Source organism: Solanum dulcamara, chromosome 7 (genome assembly GCF_947179165.1).
Source record: "Solanum dulcamara chromosome 7, daSolDulc1.2, whole genome shotgun sequence".
NCBI classification, from domain to species: domain Eukaryota; kingdom Viridiplantae; phylum Streptophyta; class Magnoliopsida; order Solanales; family Solanaceae; genus Solanum; species Solanum dulcamara.
Genome location: NC_077243.1, coordinates 27,359,599 through 27,380,349, shown reverse-complemented (window position 1 = coordinate 27,380,349; position 20,751 = coordinate 27,359,599). Strand labels below are relative to the sequence as shown.

Genomic DNA, 20,751 nt, shown 5'->3' with positions numbered 1-20,751 from the left:
TATTCTTGAAGTTATGTAAATATATAATTATTTTGAATTTTTTTCTTCGTATTTGCACAATGATCAATAATGATGATTGTGCTTGGCGCTAGCAAGGGCTAATTAAAATTTTGTTAAGTTTTTGAGTGTGAATGTTTTTCCTTGTAAGTTTGTATAACAATAATAATAATAATCATGTGTGCTTTTAGGGATAATTTTTTTGGAATTTTGGGTAATTATTTCATATTTTATGTATACTTGATTCAATTATAATACCTTTGGTCTGATTTTTTTTATTGGCAATTGCATTGTTTAATCGTATGTCATTTCATATCATTAAAATAATATATTGATTGAAAATTTTTGTGTAATACATGTACTATGTGTTGTTAATCTTTTGGTAGATCGATGACCTTCAGTTTTCTTCCATCGTAACTTTCAGGTTGTCATTTTATGCTTTACCATAATCTTATTCTTTTTGTTATTGTTAATTTGTTATCAGTATTTGTGTTATATTATTATGTTCATGTATAATAGGGCGTTCTTTTTTCCTTTACATTATCATTCATAGTGTGTTTTCATATATCAATACAAATTAATTTTGACTTTTGATATCTATAACGAAATTTATATATACAACAACAACAACAACAACCCAGTGAAATCCCACAACGTGGGGTCTGGGGAGATAAAGTGTACGCAGACCTTACTCCTACCAAGGTAGGACGGCTGTTTTTGAGAGACCATCGGCTCAATAGAAGCATAAAAAGAGGTCAGATAAGGCTAAGAAGTTCAAAGCGATATGGAAAAGCAAATAACGAAAGCGACACAGATAAAATAGAGTAATCAAAGTACAGAAAGTAATAGATAATAATAGAAATCAGAGCACAAGAAATTATAGTACGCTAATGCACCTACAAATACGAAAGAATAACGAGACGATGTACTAGCCTTCTACCCTAATATAGGTCCTCCACACCCTCCTATCTAAGGTCATGTCCTCGGTAAGCTGTAGTTGTGTCATGTCCTGTCTAATCACCTCTCCTCACTATTTTTTTGGCCTACCCCTACCTCTTTTGAAACCATCCATGGTCAACCTCTCACACCTTCGCACAGACCGCACTGGGGCATCTGTGTCTCTCCCCTTCACATGCCCAAACCATCTCAGTTGCATTTCCCGCACCTTTTCTTCCACCGACGCTACTCCTACCTTGTCCCGAATAGCCTCATCTCTAATCCTGTCGCTCCTGGTATGCTTACACATCCATCTCAACATTCTCATCTCGGTAACTTTTATCTTTTGAACGTGAGATACCTTAACTGGCCAACACTCCGTCCCATATAACATAGCCGGTCTAACCACCACTTTGTAGAACTTGCTCTTAAGTTGTGGTGGCACCTTCTTGTCACATAGCACACCGGAAGCGAGCCTCCATTTCTTCCACCCGCCCCATACGATGTGTGACATCATCGTCAATCTCCCCGTTGCCTTGCATGATAAACCCAAGGTACTTGAAACTACTTTTCTTTTGGATGACTTGGTCACCAAGCCAAACTTCCGCGCCAACCTCCTGAGGTGTCTCACTAAACTTGCATTCTAAGTACTCTGTCTTGGTCCTACTCAGCTTAAACCCTTTAGACTACAAGGTATGTTTCCAATCCTCCAGCATAGCGTTATAATAAAATTTATATATATTATTAATAAATGCTATACACACGTGCAAAGCACATTATTTAATATGAACTAGAGTAAAAATTAATTAAAATTCACATAATTTAACTTTCTAGAAGTAAAACATAACAACTAATATCTGATTAGAGGATTAATTCCCAAGCCTTTTCTCTTCTCCTCCCTTTAATAATTGCTTGAATGATCATTCAAGTTACACAAACGTAACTTCTATATTTTTGTTATAACAAAAATCTTCCAAAAATTAATATAAACCTAAACCAACGAATTTACTAAAATTTAATATATTTTTTTTCTTAAAGCACACATAAATGAACTTGAGAAAACATGTTATGCGATTCAAAAATTTATCCACGTCTTCATCCATTTCTTTTGTTTCATATTTCTCTCATTTCCAAATAATTGAAAAGTAGTCCGTTGTTATTCTTTTCCTAATTTACAACCTAATCTAAAATCAAATTATTTAAAATTTAGAGAGCTTAGATGGAAGTGATATTTTGTGTTCATTGCCAAATTAACAGAAAATTTACTGTGATTATAGGGTGTGTTTGGTATGATGGAAAAATTTTCTAATTTTCTCATGTTTGGTTGGTTATAATATTGTGAAAGATATTTTTAGAAAAACAAGTTTCTTAAAATTGAGGAAAATAACTTCCTCGATGAAAATAGGGGAATTTTTTTTCCATAAATGACATTTCAAGTTCATTGTCTTATCTTCACCCACCAAATGAACCCTACTTACTTATCAAATAATATAAAAATAAGTAAGAAACTCATTTATTCTTCAAAGAGGACATTTTTCATGAGAAGAATTCTTCCTTAATTCATACCAAACACATACGTCAGCTGTCTTATTGAAATCTCGTGAATAGTAATAAATTATTTCTGAGTTATTTGATTTGCTGACTAAACTATTTTGAAATTATAGTTTTGAGATTATATTTTTTAAGATGGTTTAAATGAGTACCAATAGGTGAAGTACAAGCAACTTTGCAGATGATGTGAAAGATATTTTTAAGATGGTTTAAATGAATACCAAGTAAATCACTTGAGCTTTGCAGATGATGTGATCATTTTCACATCTACCAGCAACTTCTCACTTACACTGATTACCAAAACTCTTAAACTGTATGAAGCTATTTCACGACAACTTATCAATAAAGATAAGAGTCAAACCATGATGCCACTGAATACTCCCTCTGGTGTGGTGGAAAGGGTCAGCATGATCACAGGATACAAATGCACTCATGGCCCAATCACTTACCTAGGCTGTCCCCTATATATAGGAAGACAAAGGATCATATATTTCTCTAGTATGGTTTCTAAGGTTCTAAGCAGGATCAGGGGATGACAGACTAAAATGTTAAGCTATGGAGGTAGAGTCACCTTGGTGAAATCAGTGCTGCAATCCATTCCTATACACCTGCTGTTAGCTATCAGTCCTACCAAGACCACCATGAATCAGATCAAAAGACTAATTGCTGACTTCTTTTGGGGATGGTATACTGAAAGAAGAAAATATCACTGGGCCTCTTGGGATACTCTCAGTTATCCTTATGAGGAGGGTGGTATAGGTGTTAAAAAATTAGAGGATGTGTGCTTATCCTTCCAATATAAACAGTGATGGACTTTCAGATCAATGAAGACACTATGGGGGGAATTTCTTAAAGCAAAATACTGCCAAAGGGCTCATCCAGTCATAAAAAAGTGGGCCACAGGACAGTCCCTCATGTGGAAGCACATGATGATCAATAAAAAAGATATTGAGCCTCATATACAATGGAGAATCAAGTCTGGAACAAGCAGCTTGTGGTGGGATGATTGGTTAGGGGTAGGTCCATTAGCTTACCACAATGAAAGTCTCCCTAGATTGAATAACACTACTGTCTCTGAACTAATGGAGAATGGAGGATGGAAGGCAGAGGAAGTAAGGAAACATGCACCCCCTCAGCTGGTGTGCAAAATTCTCAGCACTCCCATTAGCTATATTCCAAATATGCAGGATCAAGCCATCTGGAAGCCTAACTCTCATGGTAATTTCACTTGTTCATCAGCATGGGAGTTGGTAAGGAAGAAAAAGACAAGATCACTCACTAACAGCAATATATGGCACAATAGTATTCCTTTCAAGGCCTCTTTTCTGCTTTGGAGAGCTTTCAGACTTAAACTCCCCACAAATGACAGAATAGTAGCCTTTGGACAGGATCCTGCTGCATGCTCTTGTTGTTATAGAGCAGGTTTTTATGATATAGACCATATCTTTGTATCAGGTTACTTTGCACAACACATATGGAAGCACTTCTCAGGATCATGGGGACTTCAACACAGCACCACACCATTAAAAAACCTTTTAATAAGGTGGTGGCTAATCAAAACCAACAATGATCTGCACAAGCTAGTACTGCAAGCCATACCTATTTTTGTGTGTTGGAATCTATGGAAGAATAGATGTACATGCAAGTATGGAGGCAAGAAGTCTAATGCAATTAGAGTAATCTTCTCAGTAACCAAAGATCTATATATGCTTATATCTACTGTGTATCCATATATTGATTTGCCAAGTAAGTGGGCAGACTTGGTTACCATGGTTGGAAAAAGCCAGCAGGATTTGAGAGTAACCAAGGTATGCTGGACTAAACCACAGCCTACAATGGTCAAGCTAAACACAGATGAGAGTGCCCTTAACAATCCAGGGAAGATATGGGTAGGGGGCATTCTTAGGGACCATAATGGAGTGCTGATATATGCCTTTGCATCTCCACTAGGCTTTGGTTCTAATAACCAAGCTGAAGTACAAGCAGCTCTTATTGGTATTCAATAGTGTCTACAACATAGCCACAGTAGGGTAGCCCTGGAAGTAGACTCTGAGCTACTGATCAAGTGGCTCAAACAAGAGATAAAACCACCATGGAATATTCACACCTATCTCACTGAACTGCAGGAATTGGTTAGCAAACTGGAAACTTTCCAGTGCAGGCATATCTTTAGGGAAGCTAATTACACTGCAGATTCACTATCAAAGGAAAGCCACATGAAAAGCTATACACAACACTACTACAGCTTTCAACAGCTTCCAAGAGAGACCAAGGGACACTACAAAATGGACAAAGCTGGCATGGCTAGCTTCAGGAGAACTAAGATGAAGAAGATCAATCAACCAACTTGAAGGAACTTCTTCATACCTTGTAATATTAGCTGATATAAATAATGATAATCAGGACCATTGTAAAAGGGAGAGTCTCCCTAATTTACTGCTTTTATAGAATAATCTCCATACCATTAGATTTAGGGGTTAGAGTAGCTATCTTTTCCTTTCTTTTCCTTTTGCATATGCAGATAGTTGCAGGTCTGGAAAATTTCAGGGTGAACAGCAGCATGTGGACCTGTACAAAGGCCTCCAATCTTTGCAGGGTTTCAAAAAATACTATATTGACAAGGCCCAAGAAGTTTCAGCCTAAACGGATAATTGGAGACGTTAGGCGAGCGACATTGAAAAATTCAGCTGCCTTAAGCCTAAAGAGATGGACTTTAGTAATTTGGATCCTCCAACTTAGGAAACAAGCCTTCAAACTTTGCATGGCTAAAGAAAAGGATATATATGCAAACCTCATGAAGTTTCAGCCCAAACGGATAATTGGAGACGTTAGGCGAGCGACATTGAAAAATTCAGCTGCCTTAAGTCTAAAGAGAGGGACTTTAGTAATTTGAATCCTCCAACTTGGGAAACAAGCCTTCAAACTTTGCATGGCTAAAGAAAAGGATATATATGCAAACCTCATGAAGTTTCATCTCAAAAGGATAATTGGAGACATTAGTCGAGCGACTTGAAAAAAGATAACAGTCTCCAAAGCTCTTACTGAGGCTAAGATGTGCAGGGTGTGTTGCAGCATGAGGAAATGCACCAAGGCATCCAAACTTTGCAGGATTTCAGAAATTACTATTATGACTAGGCCCAAGAAGTTTCAGCTCAAACGGATAATTGGAGACGTTAGGCGAGCGACCTTGAAACAATCAGCTGTCTTAAGCCTAAAGAGAGAGAAATTTGCTATATGGAAGCTCCAACTTGAGAAAAAAGCCTTCAAATCTTACAAGTCTAAAGAAAAGGCTATATGTGGATACCTCATGAATTTTTAACTCAAACGGATAAGTGGAGATGTTAGTCGAGCGATCTTGAAAATGATAACAGGCTCCAAAACTCTCTTTGAGATCTTTTCCTTTGTGTTAGCTGTTGCTGTTGCAAGTTCTTTCTTGCCTTTGGTTGTTTGTTGTATTGTTGCAGGTTGCTCCAGGGACTCATCAACATGCACTAACAACAACTACATAGAGGACATCAAAGATACAACCACCAAATCAAACATCTCCACTAACAGGACTTCACAGGGCCCCTTCTGGTTATTTTGCTTGGTTGAATACCTCTACTTTCTTGATGGTCTATGTGCAGGCACAATACCATCTAGGGCACCTTGGCAAATGCAAGGCAATAACATAGAAACATCAGCCTGCCCTACTAAGATTTCACAAACACATCAGCCCTCCAACCAGGCCAATTTCTTTCCTGAAATACCAGCAGCACCAATTCTGCACCATAAAACTCCTGCAGCTCTTTGTTCCTTTTGTTTGTCTATCTTGTGCAGGTACCATGCAGCTTTGAACATAGCATTGGAGTTGCAGCAGCTGAGAGTGGAATTCTTGGATAAGCATCTTAGCAACATCACCTGCATATCTTACATTACAGCAGCAACAGTGAATACAACTGAGTTACAGCAGCAGATACATTGCAGAGAAGGCAACAATATGGAACTCCAGCAGAACAAGTTGGAGCTACTCACCAAGAACAATTACTCCAGAAGTCACACCACAACACCAACAGCTACACTGCAGAGATGCAGCAGGTTGTATGCACTGCAAGTAACAACACCATTGGAGACCTTTGCTTGTTTACTTGTTAGTGCAGAACTACACCAACAACATGGGATACCTGGGATGCAGAACTACAGAAGATTGGAGTCTTACAGGGGAACTACAACAGCTGACCTTGGAACTCCTCCAAATTGCAACAACAACTACAACAACAACACCTACAGCAAATTAGCTGAGATGCAACAAGTGCAGCCTTGCACTTTCACACTTCAGACCTACAACATACAACAACTCTCAACAACAACTTCCAACAATAACAGCTTCAGAAATACAATCCAAACTACAGGGCTGATCTGCATCTTGGCATCTATTGGGCCAACATGTGGAATGGCCTATGGTTATTTCTCTGAGCAGAGTATAAGAACAACAACAATTAGAGCGGTTTCTTCCAACAATCCATGGAGTCACAACCTGAAACAGAGGCTACAGCAGATGGTTTCATACTTGTCTGTTGGTGCAACTGAATGTATTTGGAGCAGCAACAGTCCAACAGCAGCAACAACTAAACACCCACAGGTGTTTGTTACTTTGGTTACTTGTCTATGCAGACCCACAGAACTTCAAAAGAAGGGAGACAGCAGCCTAGCATGCAGGAAGCTCATCAACACTCCATCCATGCCAATTACCATGCTGCAACAACATGCAGCAGCAATCACAACATCAAGCTACACAATCTACCAACAACAACAGCTTCAGAAAGCCTTTTGGTGCAGCTGGATGGTTAACTCAACAACAACTATTGGGCCTTCTCAATTGTTTAAGTCATGCAGGTTGTATGCAGATCTTCAAATGCCTGATGCAATCAACAAAAATCCAGACCAGCAACACAACACCCAATACTTGGAGCCGCACTCAACGGCTATCAAAAATGAAGCTAGTTTTCAATTTTGGTCACCGTTGTGTGTCTCCTGGTTTAGTTGTACTGACCTTGAGCCTTGTGTTGGAGTTGTGAGGCTGATTCTAGATTTAGGGAAAATCGATCCTCCCTCAGTTATGTTTTCTCTTCTTAGTCGCATTGTATCGAGAGGAGTCCTCTCATAGATTTAACGCTTTTCTAGTACATAGATACCACCTTTGTACCAGGGATAAGTATGCCGACCTTAAAGCCGGCTTCTCATCCATCTTATTTTTGGAGGTAAGGCTTTTCATGTCCCCCTCCTTGTACTTGTTCTTTCGTTCTACTTTATATAATGAGGAAAATTTCGATTAAAAAAAAATAAAAAAATAGGTGAAGTTTTGGTTTGGATTATTGTTATTTTAACACACCGCTCACACACTAGAGGGGGTAAATACATATATTCTTAAATGTTCACCTATGATGTTTTGCCTATAAAAACAACCGTTTTGTTGAATTCAAGTATAAGGAACATTTTCTATGTACTGGTTCAACTACTAACTCTTCTAACAAGTGTGAAAATAGGCCACACATGCATGAACTTTTTTAAATTGAAAACCTTCTTGCTCCATGAGTAAAATTATGAGTACGGAGCTGAAAGGGTAAATTTTTTTGCAAAAATTTTAAAACGGCGATTAATTTTGATATGAAACTACAAGGACAAAAACGCACCCTGTGGTGCGATTTCCCCTCTGTCAAATAACAGGGTGCGACTTCCATTAAACAGTGGGCTACGCTCCTCTTCCCACTCCCACCCCGTTTCCCAGCGCAACCTAACTATATTAAAATATTTTACAAATATACAATATTGGACAAAATATATTGATTAAGTATGTGCATTTATTTGTTACTTATAATAAAGTTAGTAATTAACTCTACTTTTCATTAGAAGAACATGCTGGATGCTTTTAGTAAAAACGTGTTTAAATAAAATTAAAATAATTTAATTAGTTGAAAACTTATCATAATGAGAATGGAATATGAGGGAATTAAAAAATAAAATTATATCGCCATATTGATCATAAGTTATTAAGCAAGAACAAGACAAAATTGATCAATTCTTTTAAATTGAAACTTGAAACCCTCCTTTACAAGTAAAAACATAAACAATCGTGATAATATGATGTTATTACTATAAATTACATTTATAGTACTTCATTACTTATTAATATTTTATTTTTAAAATTTTTCACATTTGAAATAAATATGTAGGATTTGTTTGAAAAGTCATCCTGCTAATTGGATTTGATGTAATTGGATGTAATTACATTGTCTAGCATGTTTGGTTGACCATGTAATTACTTGGTCAACAGGTAATTGACTGTAATTGGCAGGGGGTAATTACACTCTACAATTCCAGTGGGAGGCTGTGAATTGGTGTAATTACATGGTGTAATTACAAGCTGATTACTTTTTAATTTCTTCCTTTTATTTTTATTTTTATTTTTTTGTTTTAATTTATTTTTATTGATATTTTTTAAATTCTTATTATTTTAATATTTTCTAAAAATATAATTTTTATTATTTAAATTTTATTTCATTCTCATTCTTGACCTTTACTTCATGTGATTCCATGAAATTTTTTCGTATTACTTTTTTTAATTCTATTTTTATCATTTTCATTAGCATAATTTTGCTAATATTTGAATTTTTAAATTAAAGTAGAAGTCATTGTTGAATAAAGTTACAAATTTACGTTTTTCTTTTCTTTTAAATCATATTTATGTATGTTATGTTAAAATTTGACATAAGAGTAGTATTGTGTTTAAAATTTTATTTTGAATTTAGAACTTATGTTATATATTCAGATTCATTTATTTTATTAGTATTGATTTGATATTTCAAATTGTAAGCCATTTATTTTTTAGTTAGACTTAATAGATCATCTTTTTATCAAATCTTTTAATAATTTTATGGCATTATATTTATAATATTAATATTTTTTGTCAAACATGCATTTCATGATGTTCAAAGAAATCTTGTATTTTTAGTTCCTATGATTAATTAATTAAAATATACTATTTTTAAAAAAATATAAATCAATTATTTTTTATAATATTAGTAAGAACGTATGTTTATTAATTAATATATTTTCAAAAGATAATTTATAGATCAAATATTTAATTTAATATCATTTATAAATGCCCCTATTTGTCTAATATAAATTTTAAGTTTAGATAATTAACTTTTATTTTTAAAATTTAGTATAACGTTGTAATTACACTTGTACAACCAAACAATACAATTGTAATTACACGATAATTACGTTGTGGCAAATAAACATGTCATTCTAATTACTAGGCTGGTAATTACTACTCTAGTAATTACACCAATTCTAATTATCAGGTGACTTTCCAAACAGACCCGTAATGACACTTCCTATTCATAAATAAAGTTTTTGTCACGCCCCCAGAGTGTACCCTAGGCGTGACCGGCACTCAGAAATCATCTCTGACCTTCGAGAGAACCACTTAGTCTCATCACTCATTCGTTCATCAGCGGAAGACTTAAGTGAAAATAAGTATACTTATGTGGGCTCGCCATTATCAACATCAAATGAAACAAATAATCCTTAGAAGAATTAGTTTCAAAGGAGAACTACTCCAATTACATCATCAAACTTTGTCTATAAAGCCTCTAACACTATCAGACGGTGCCAATGACCTATCCATGGCTACCTCAAAAGAAATATAATACTCAACAATAATAAAAGGATAAAGAGTTCCTCAGAATACAAGAAGGACTCACCAAATAGTTGAAAAGTAAGGATCTTCAACGATGCGCCTGTTAAGGATCTCTAACACTGTATTTGCATCATAAAACGATGCAGGTCGAATGACGTCATTACATGGAATGTACAAGTATGTAAAATGGCAGGAAAGTAAGGACAGATATTAAGAAAATCCTCTCAAGAAGACTCGGCTCAGAACTCAACATCATCTCAACATCAATATGTAATGCAAGTTTAAAAATAATAATAATAAGCAATGCTTACTCAGTTGGGAGTTTCTCTAACCGACAACCATCACTTCTGAGCTAGTGATGATACAACGAAGCTATGTCATTGTCACATCCATCCAATACTTTGCTGGGGTAAAGGACATCAGCATCTTGGATCTAATCATCAGAGTCCTCTTTTTGGAACTTAAGAGGCATAGCCTCCATCCTATGCTGACTATGTAGTTCTAGGGTTTGAGTCAATTAAACTCTTACCCAACTCGGTGCTCAATACTACTTCCAAAACATGTGCTCATATTAACCCCATCATCTAGTTTTATTAGACTTTAATCTAAAACATCAAACTCATCTCAATGCATCATCATCATCATTACCTCTTCATCAAATCATTATACTTCAAAACATCTTACTCAAAACATCATTTAACCCAAAGAATCAAATTCATTTAAACTCAATTCTTTTGCTCTTTCAGAACTTAATAAAATACATATATAGTATTAATTTAAATCACTCTTTTTATCAATGAATATAATATTAAAAGACATCATTTTTACTCAAAACATGCATAAAAAATATTCATGAACATCAAATCAATTAGGGTTCATGGGAAAGTATCCACGAATAATAATTTCAATAATATGAGAGATAGAAATAATTATAATCTCAATGCATAAATATATCTAACTCAATAGAAGAAGAATTAACTCATTTAGAATTCAAAAATTAGGGTAAAACTCAACTATAACTCAATTACGATGAATTTAAATATTGGGCGCATGGACAAACTCAATCCAATGCTATGAATAGCCTTAAATACTTGGAATTTGAAGTTTTACTCTGAATTGAAGAACTCAATGACCACTCTTGAACCTCTAGCCTTTTCTCCTCGCTTGAGCATTTTGTGTACTATCCGGAGTATAAGAATCACCGAAATAGTATTTCTACACTACTAAAAACTAAAACTATATTTGAGAATGAGTGAAGAAGTGTATAGAGAGAAGAGTTGCTTGAGAAATATTGATGAATAAAATGAGAAAATAAGGTGGGTTTCTATAGGTGTGGAGGAGGGACCTAACAATAAATAAAAATAATTACAAAAGATGATCTTGAAAATTCAATGAAGGATTGTGATCTCATTGATGATGTCAAATAGAGGACTATTGATGTCATGGGTAATGTCAAATGGATCTAGATCTTTCTATGATTGGTGAGATGAACCTTTTTTTAACGAAATACCTTTTTTCGGAGCTTCGTTTGAACAAGATAACTTTCTAATTAGGATTTGGTGTCTCATATGAATTGTAGATCTAGAAATATACTTTCATGTCGTTTAAGAATCAACCGATTTGGAGTATCCTTCCGTGAGATATAATTTTTCTTCTACAAATACTCCATTTCATCACAACACCATGTCTTGCAAAAATTAATTTATTTGACCTACGTATCCTCCGAATCTTAAGATATGGTCTCATGAAAGTTGTAGGTAATGCTGTTGGAGTTATTCAGAAATTTGAATCACCTAATTTGGACTATTCGATGAAAAGTTATGCCAAAAATACAGAAGTAGTATCATTTTCGTCGAGAATTGAAACACTACATACAACGTTTTAGGGGGTGTTACAATTTTTCTAAAATTATTTAATATAATTATTTATTGTCACCAAGAGTTAAGTTTTTATAAATTTTATATAATGCGTTCAACTCACGCTGTCCAATATTGTATATTTGTAAAATATTTTAATATAGTTAGGGGGTGAGCTAGGCAATGGGGTGGGGGTAGGGATGGTGTGGGGGGGGGGAGTGGGAAGAGGAGCGTGGCCCACCGTCGCACCACAGAGTGCGACTTCCTTTAAACGGTGGACTGATGTCCATTATCTGATTTAGGGGAAGTCGCACCACAGGATGCGTTTTTACTCTTTTAGTTTCATACCAAAATTAATCACAGTTTTGAAATTTTTGCAAAAAAAGTTATCTTTTCGGCTCCGAATTCGTAAAAGTATGATCCTTCTCAAGAATTTCTCTCTCGAAACATCATTAAAACTATGAATAAATTTACGTTAAAGACATAAGAGACTAAATCTATGACACTTAACAATCTACAATCAACTCTAATTAATATAATTGTAGCTAAACCTCCAAGCTAATCTCTAGCTTAAAAGTAACGTACAGTTCATTTATGAATATATACCTCATAATAATGCTTTTGAATAGTAAGTGAATAGAAATAAATTAAATACAGAACGAAAATAAATTTTTCTAGACCTAGAGAATAAATGAAGTAGGGAAAAAGTCAACTCCAATTAAGATTATTTGCTTTTGAGCAAGATGTAATTTGTCAACTCATTTGCATAGTTCATTTGGTCTGTCACTTTGTTTCTAAGTGATTTTTAATGTTTTTTTATGTCAAATCTTAACGATAAACCGATAGCCGAATCGATAACGATCAATAACTGATAAATTAATAATCGATAAGCCAATATCTTACTGGTCCTTTAACAGTTTAGCATGTTTATCAATTGATAACCGATAAAATCGAATCGATAAACTTCAAAATCGAATCGAATAAACCAATATACTAGGAAGGGTCATTTAATCGATGAAAAAGTGATGATAATTATTTAAGATATCGTATAGATTAGTTTATTTTATATTTGATATATAATAAACACTTCCTCTAGGGTTGTATTGGACAAACCGATAAACCGCACCAAACCTACAAACCGGAAAAAAAACCCGACTAGTGGTTTGGTTTGACTTGGTTTGGTGTTTGAAAAAAAAATCAGTCATTATAGGGTTGATTTGCTTTTAACTAAAAAAAGTCAAACCGAACCCAAACCGACCCGATTATAGATATACTACTTTTAAATTATGTTATACATAAAAATATTTATTAAAATATAATTTATAAATATTTTTTAAAAATTTTTCATAATTTTTGTTTTCTTTCTTACATTTAGATTTGGACTTGAGAAGTCTATCTAAATAATATACAAAAAAGCTCATCTTATACAGTTATATTATAAAGTTAAAACTTCAAACAATGTTCTGCCTCCATCTTATGTTGATATTTTGTACTAGAACTCTTTTTAAGAAGCACTGCTCTGTGCTTTTTATTAGATACTATGAAAAACCCGAGAAACTCAAAAAAACCCGAAAAACCCGAGAAAAATTGATATAAAAAAACCCGACTTTTATTTGTTTGGTTTGATTTATAGATTTAATAATCCGACACAAATAATTTGGTTTAATTTGTAAAAAATCCGAATCAATCCGATTCATGTATACCCCTAACTTCCTCTATCCATTTTTATTTATCCATATTTAATTGGACGCACCACCCCTGTTTATTATAATGTGGTGCTTTTACGAGGAGCATGAAAAGTCAAACTCTTGAGAAGAATTAGGTGTTCAGTACCCTTCTGACTCATATATATTTCTAAATAAAAGTGGCAGTTCGAGCTACTCCTTTCTTCCTCCCAAATTAATTATCATATTTTTCTTTTAACTCATTTGATATCTGTTGTTGATAAGATGATGACAAATATTTTATAAAATTAATTAAGATATACTTCCTTCATCTTATTAATGTTGATCACTTTTTATTTTGTACGATGCTTAAGAAATTATTAATAAAAAGATAATTTTATTAATTAATCTCTTAATTTTTTTTTTGGAAATTTACAAATAAATGTAAACGCTTTCAAAAAGAATTAATTACAAAGATAATATAGAAAATATTTAATAAATGTTTTTTTGATTCAATAAAAGGAATGACGGAAGTATAAAAGAGTGCCTGGACATCACGATCATAAAAGGAAAAGTCAACTTCATTCATTATCAAACTTAAATGAATTAAATTAACTTAATATTTATATTTAAAATTTGGATATTTAAAAACTATATGATAAATATTATAAGTTGTAACTTTTTCATATTTTTAATAAGAAAATATTTAATTTAAAGTACTACTCCCTCTAATTTATATTAATTATATAAGTGGATTGTTGAATTTTTTTTTCATAATCCAAGATAAGTAAATTGTTCAAAGTTCAAGAGAAATATTAGAATTTTTTTTTATATTTATCCGTTATTTGATAAAAAATTTAAATGATTTATATTTTTTAGGAGAATAGTTCGAAAATAATCAAAAGAAAGCAAGTAGAAATTAGTATTTTTATCTCTTAAAATATATTTTTAAATAATATGTCATACCCCTAATAATTTACTTAATATGAACTAGAGTAAAAATTAATTAAAATTCACATAATTTAACTTTCTAGAAGTAAAACGTAACAACTAATATCTGATTAGAGGATTAATTCCCAAGCCTTTTCTCTTCTCCTCCCTTAATTAATTGCTTGAATGATCATTCAAGTTACACAAACGTAACTTCTATATTTTTGTTATAACAAAAATCTTCCAAAAATTAATATAAACCTAAACCAACGAATTTACTAAAATTTAATATTTTTTTTTCTTAAAGCACACATAAATGAACTTGAGAAAACATGTTATGCGATTCAAAAATTTATCCACGTCTTCATCCATTTCTTTTGTTTCATATTTCTCTCATTTCCAAATAATTGAAAAGGAGTCCGTTGTTATTCTTTTCCTAATTTACAACCTAATCTAAAATCAAATTATTTAAAATTTAGAGAGCTTAGATGGAAGTGATATTTTGTGTTCATTGCCAAATTAACAGAAAATTTACTGTGATTATAGGGTGTGTTTGGTATGATGGAATTTTTTTTTAATTTTCTCATGTTTGGTTAGTTATAATATTGTGAAAGATATTTTTAGAAAAACAAGTTTCTTAAAATTGAGGAAAATAACTTCCTCGATGAAAATAGGGGAATTTTTTTTCCATAAATGACATTTCAAGTTCATTGTCTTATCTTCACCCACCAAATGAACCCTACTTACTTATCAAATAATATAAAAATAAGTAAGAAACTCATTTATTCTTCAAAGAGGACATTTTTCATGAGAAGAATTCTTCCTTAATTCATACCAAACACATACGTCAGCTGTCTTATTGAAATCTCGTGAATAGTAATAAATTATTTCTGAGTTATTTGATTTGCAGATTAAACTATTTTGAAATTATAGTTTTGAGATTATATTTTTTAAGATGGTTTAAATGAGTACCAATAGGTGAAGTTTTGGTTTGGATTATTGTTATTTTAACACACCGCTCACACACTAGAGGGGGTAAATACATATATTCTTAAATGTTCACCTATTATGTTTTGCCTATAAAAACAACCGTTTTGTTGAATTCAAGTATAAGGAACATTTTCTATGTACTGGTTCAACTACTAACTCTTATAACAAGTAAGTGTGAAAATAGGCCACACATGAACTTTTTTACATGAAAAAACCTTCTTGCTCCACGAGTAAAATTATGATGCTTCTCAAGAATTTCTCTCTCGAAACATCATTAAAACTATGAATAATTTTAGGTTAAAGACATAAGAGACTAAATCTATGACACTTAACAATCTACAATCAACTCTGATTAACATAATTGTAGCTAAACCTCTAAGCTAATCTCTAGCTTAAAAGTAACGTACAGTTCATTTATGAATATATACTTCATAATAATGCTTCTGAATAATAAGCGAATAGAAATAAATTAAATACAGAAGGAAAATAAATCTTTCTAGACCTAGAGAATAAATGAAGTAGGAAAAAAGTCACACGCTTTGAACTCCAATTATGATTATTTCCTTTCCTACCTGTACTCCATATTAACTACTCCCTCCGTTCCATATTAGTTGTCATGTATACTAAAAATACTTATTCCAAAATAGGAGTAGCTGTCAATTTAAACAATCAAAAGAAAATTAATTATCTTTTTCCAACTTGGCCTTAGCCTTAATTATTCTAGTATTAAGAGACACGTAAATAGATAAAGATTAAAGAATTAATAATTAAGGGGTATATTAATTAAATAATGCTCCTAATTAATGTTTTCTTAAATTTTTTGCAAAACCTTATTATGACAATTAAAAAGGAACGGAGGGAGTATCAAGATTCTTTATTATTTGAGGCAACTGTTAAATCGTGTAATGTGGAAAATACATAGTATCGACTCCTATATTTGTTAGTAAGGTGCTACAACATTCTAAAGAACAACCTAGCAGGGGTTGTTTCTGGTCCTTCCATGCATTGGAAATAATTAACCATCCGTTGCTATGTTTTTTAATTATCAAAATCAGAATTCAATAGATATGTTATAGGAGATGAGAGACATACTTGAATTATTTTATTGTCACAAAAATAATTTTATAATTCAGATGATCATTCATCATCAAGGGGATTAACTCGTGGCAATTTGGTTCATGCCATAGGCAATCGATATATGTATGTATTATTTTGATTTCTAGCACATGGCATGTCCAAACTAACAATTGTCAAAGAGTTTGTGGTATAAAATTTCTTCAAGTAGATATAATGTATTTTAAAGCAAAATCAACTATTCAAGTCTTTTCATGTTTAATAACTGCCAACCATACATATACTAACAGGGAGACTATGGTATGCTGTATTGACCAATAATGTGTAAAGATGAGCATTTATAACATCATTCAGTAAAGCCATAAACATCAACAACTGTGCTTTGCAATAAGTAACATCATTGTCCTTTGTGTTCATCAATTCCTTTTTTCTTGCTAATTCCTTAAGTTCTCTTATACATATTATGATCATGGAGGGAAATCCCATAATTTTAGATTCCTACAAGCTTTTATGGAAGCAAGTTTGTTCAACTTTGATGGAGATTCTCAAACTCTTGTTTCTTTTGATTTTCTTTACCATGGAAAGTTTTATTATCTTGCAACATCTTGAGTCTATGTTTCACATTGTACCCTTTTCTATTCTACTTATATACTTCATTTCCTTGGCCTATATCTCAAAAACATCCCCTGTCTATGTTGTGGATTTCACATGTTTCAAACCACCAAATTGCTTGAGAGTTCCTTTCACATCCTACATTGAGCATGCAAGAATGCTTGATTTCTTTGATGATAAAAGTGTCTCTTTCATATCCAAAATTCTTCAACTTTCAGGTATGGGAGACCAAACTTATTTCCCACCAGGTCTTTTTTATATCCCTCCAAAATCTGGACATAAAGAAGCTATTAATGAAGTTCACATGGTCCTTTTCTCTGTCTTTGAAAATCTCTTGTCCAAAACAAATATTTCTCCTCAGGATATTGACATACTTATTGTTAACTGTAGTGGCTTTTGCCCCAATCCTTCTCTTTCATCCATTATTGTTAATAAGTACGCGTTGAAACAAGGGGTGAAAAGCTATACCATAAGTGGAATGGGTTGTAGTGCCAACTCACTAGCTGTGGACATGGCTAGAAACATAATGAACACCCATGATAACTCCAACGCCGTCATTCTTAGCACCGAGATCTTATCCACGGGGTGGTACCCCGGGAGAGAACGTCCTTTCATGATCTTGAACTGCATTTTCCGCGTTGGGGGCACCGCCATCTTGTTGAGTAACAAGAAAGAGGCGAAAAGGGATGCTAAGTATAAGTTGCTTTGGACACTCAGGACTCAAGGAGCCTTTGATGACAAGGGTTATTACTCGGCTTATCGTGATGAGGACTCGAGTGGAATCACCGGAGTGAGGCTGAACGGGGATGTCTTGCAAGTGGCCGGAGATACTCTACAGTCCCACATGCCCATTCTCGGGGCGAGATTCCTCCCCCTAATAGAGAAACTAAGGTTTGTTGCATCTGTATTGATGTACAAAACAACTAAAGAGATTTATATTCCTAATTTCAGAAGAGCATTTCAACATTTCTGTTTCCCCGCGACGGGAAAATCAGTCGTGAGAGAGACTGCAAAGAGGTTGAATCTTGGAGATATAGAAATGGAGGCAACATTGATGACATTACATAGGTTTGGGAATCAGTCATCAGCTTCCTTGTGGTATGAATTAGCATACTTGGAGGCCAAGGAAAGAGTGAAAAAAGGAGACAAAGTTTGGCAATTGGGAATGGGAACTGGTCCTAAGTGCAATAGTGTGGTGATCGAGTGTATAAGGCCCATTTTGGGTGAGGACCTTATTGGACCATGGGCTGATACCATCAATACCTATCCACTCACAATTCCATGATCCCTTGCTATAAAAATAAACAACCTTGTTCAAAGTTACTGTATTTCTATTAACTATACATTTGCCTCATAATAAACTTTAATTTTCCTATTTGTCAATTGGTTATCATATTTTGTGGATGAGGGGTTTCTTATGTTTGGTAAAGAAAATCAAAAGACCTCATCGTTTAGTTTCTTTCATGTAGGAGAAAACAGGATAACCATATTTCATATCTCGACAATTTTTAGGACTTTGAGAAGAGATTAAAGCTGGGAAGTATCGAATATTTTGAATAATTATGGCATACTTAATTCTTTCATACTTCACATTATTAGTCTGGGAATGGAATATACATAGATTATTAAAACCAGTGGCGTACTCAGAATTTTTTGCCAGTGGTGTCCATATTTAAACATATATAAAAAATAAATAATTGATACAACTAACAATATTATATTAATAAAAACTATCTAAAACATATACAAATTGTATTCTATTTATCCTAATTTGACTAGAAATAGGAGGTTTGAGGTTCAAGTCCCTACAAAGTTTACTTTTATTTGAAAAAGCCTCAAAAATATAAATCAATTTCAAGCTTACAAAGGTTCGAACTCAGCCACTCTTGAATGGAAGACAACTCTATCCACATAGAAACCAACGAGCTATGGAGCTCACTTGTTCAAATTAGTGTCATTAATATAATATAATATTATGTTTTCATATTTTATTATGTATATTATTAAAAATTTTCAATGAAGCAGTGTCGGTTGACACCCCTTGACATAGGGTGGGTCCGACCCTGACTAAACCTCAATGAACTTCAAAATTGGACCATAAATAGTATAATTAGGGCAATATTGTGAATCATTGAACAACACATGCAAATTTATGTGTATCCAATAAAGTTTGTGAACAATTTTCCTTATTAATATAGATAGAATGAAAATAGTACAATCTTATAATAAAACTTATGAATAATTGAACACCACATACAAATTTTGTCAATACAACAAGACTTTTGAATAATTTTTACTAAAGTGTGAAGGCTTGTTTCAACTTGTGAACAAGAGAAGCTTTGTCGATTTGGGAGAACTTTGTGAATAATTTGTAGAGAGTTATTCCCTATCCAACATAACTTGTGAACCATACAAGTTTTGCGTATCAAAATGATATACGAGACTACTTTTGCACAAAAATTCTTAAACAAAAAAAAAATTAAACAACAGAGTTGAAGCATATCATATCATATTCAGAAAAGGGTCAAATATACCCCTATACTATTAGAAATAGTTTAAATATACCCCTAGTTATACTTTCGGGATAAATATACCCCTCATATTATACTTTCGGTCAAATTACCCTTCTCATTATACTTTGGTACAAATTCGCCCTTAATTTTAACGAAAGAACACTTGAAAAACTCAAAATTAAATAGCTCATTTTTCAAGACTTACATCGAGACGGCACATGCATGATATTATCATATTCCTGCTAAACTTTCTACTCAAGAAGACATCTCATGAGCTGCTATTATATTTTCTCACGAGAGGTCCGTAAAGAACATAATCAGAAGTTACTCAATCCCCTCTAGTTTGCTATGACATTTGACAGATGAGGTATACATTCTGATAAACTGTGATAGTGATTTTCATTGGGTGCTAATTGTGATTATGTTGAGAGATAGGTCAATACGCGTGTATGATTCATCATCCGAATCAAGAAGAAGAAACTCTTCCAAAGAGATTCAAAAGTTAGCAGTAATGCTTCCTATCTACCTTCAGTATAGTAGGTTTCTTGAACAGGCCGAACTTTTTGATTGGTCAACTCTTGATTCTTATAAGAACAAATCAACCGACAATTTGCTTAAACCACATCACCCTTTTCAGGTTGAATATGTTCAAGGAATTGCCCAACAAGAGAGTGACAGCTTGTGAGTATTTATTATTATGTATATTTAATACATTATTTTCCGTTTTATTGTCTTAATGTTGTTTAATTCTGTGTTGTAGGGATTGTGGTATTTTCTTGGCTGCTTTCGCTGAATATCTAAGTGATGGAATTCCTATCCCATCTACTGGACTATAGGTCGATTACCTCCGTTCAACATATGCCTCACTCTTATGAAATTATAATGTTGAAAGCCAAAAGAGGGTTATGTTAGTGAAAACGATGATCCACCAAAGCCTAAGAGTT

The 20,751-nt window shown here is 33.3% G+C and overlaps 1 protein-coding gene across 1 annotated transcript; it reads left to right on the top strand.

The window, feature by feature from the left end:
* The first annotated feature begins 17,064 nt into the window (after positions 1 to 17,064).
* On the top strand, positions 17,065 to 18,643 carry LOC129896013 (3-ketoacyl-CoA synthase 5-like). The gene has a single exon (XM_055971830.1). The coding sequence runs from the start codon at positions 17,146 to 17,148 to the stop codon at positions 18,577 to 18,579; it is 1,434 nt and encodes a 477-aa protein (XP_055827805.1). The 5' UTR covers positions 17,065 to 17,145; the 3' UTR covers positions 18,580 to 18,643.
* The last annotated feature ends 2,108 nt before the right edge of the window (positions 18,644 to 20,751 follow it).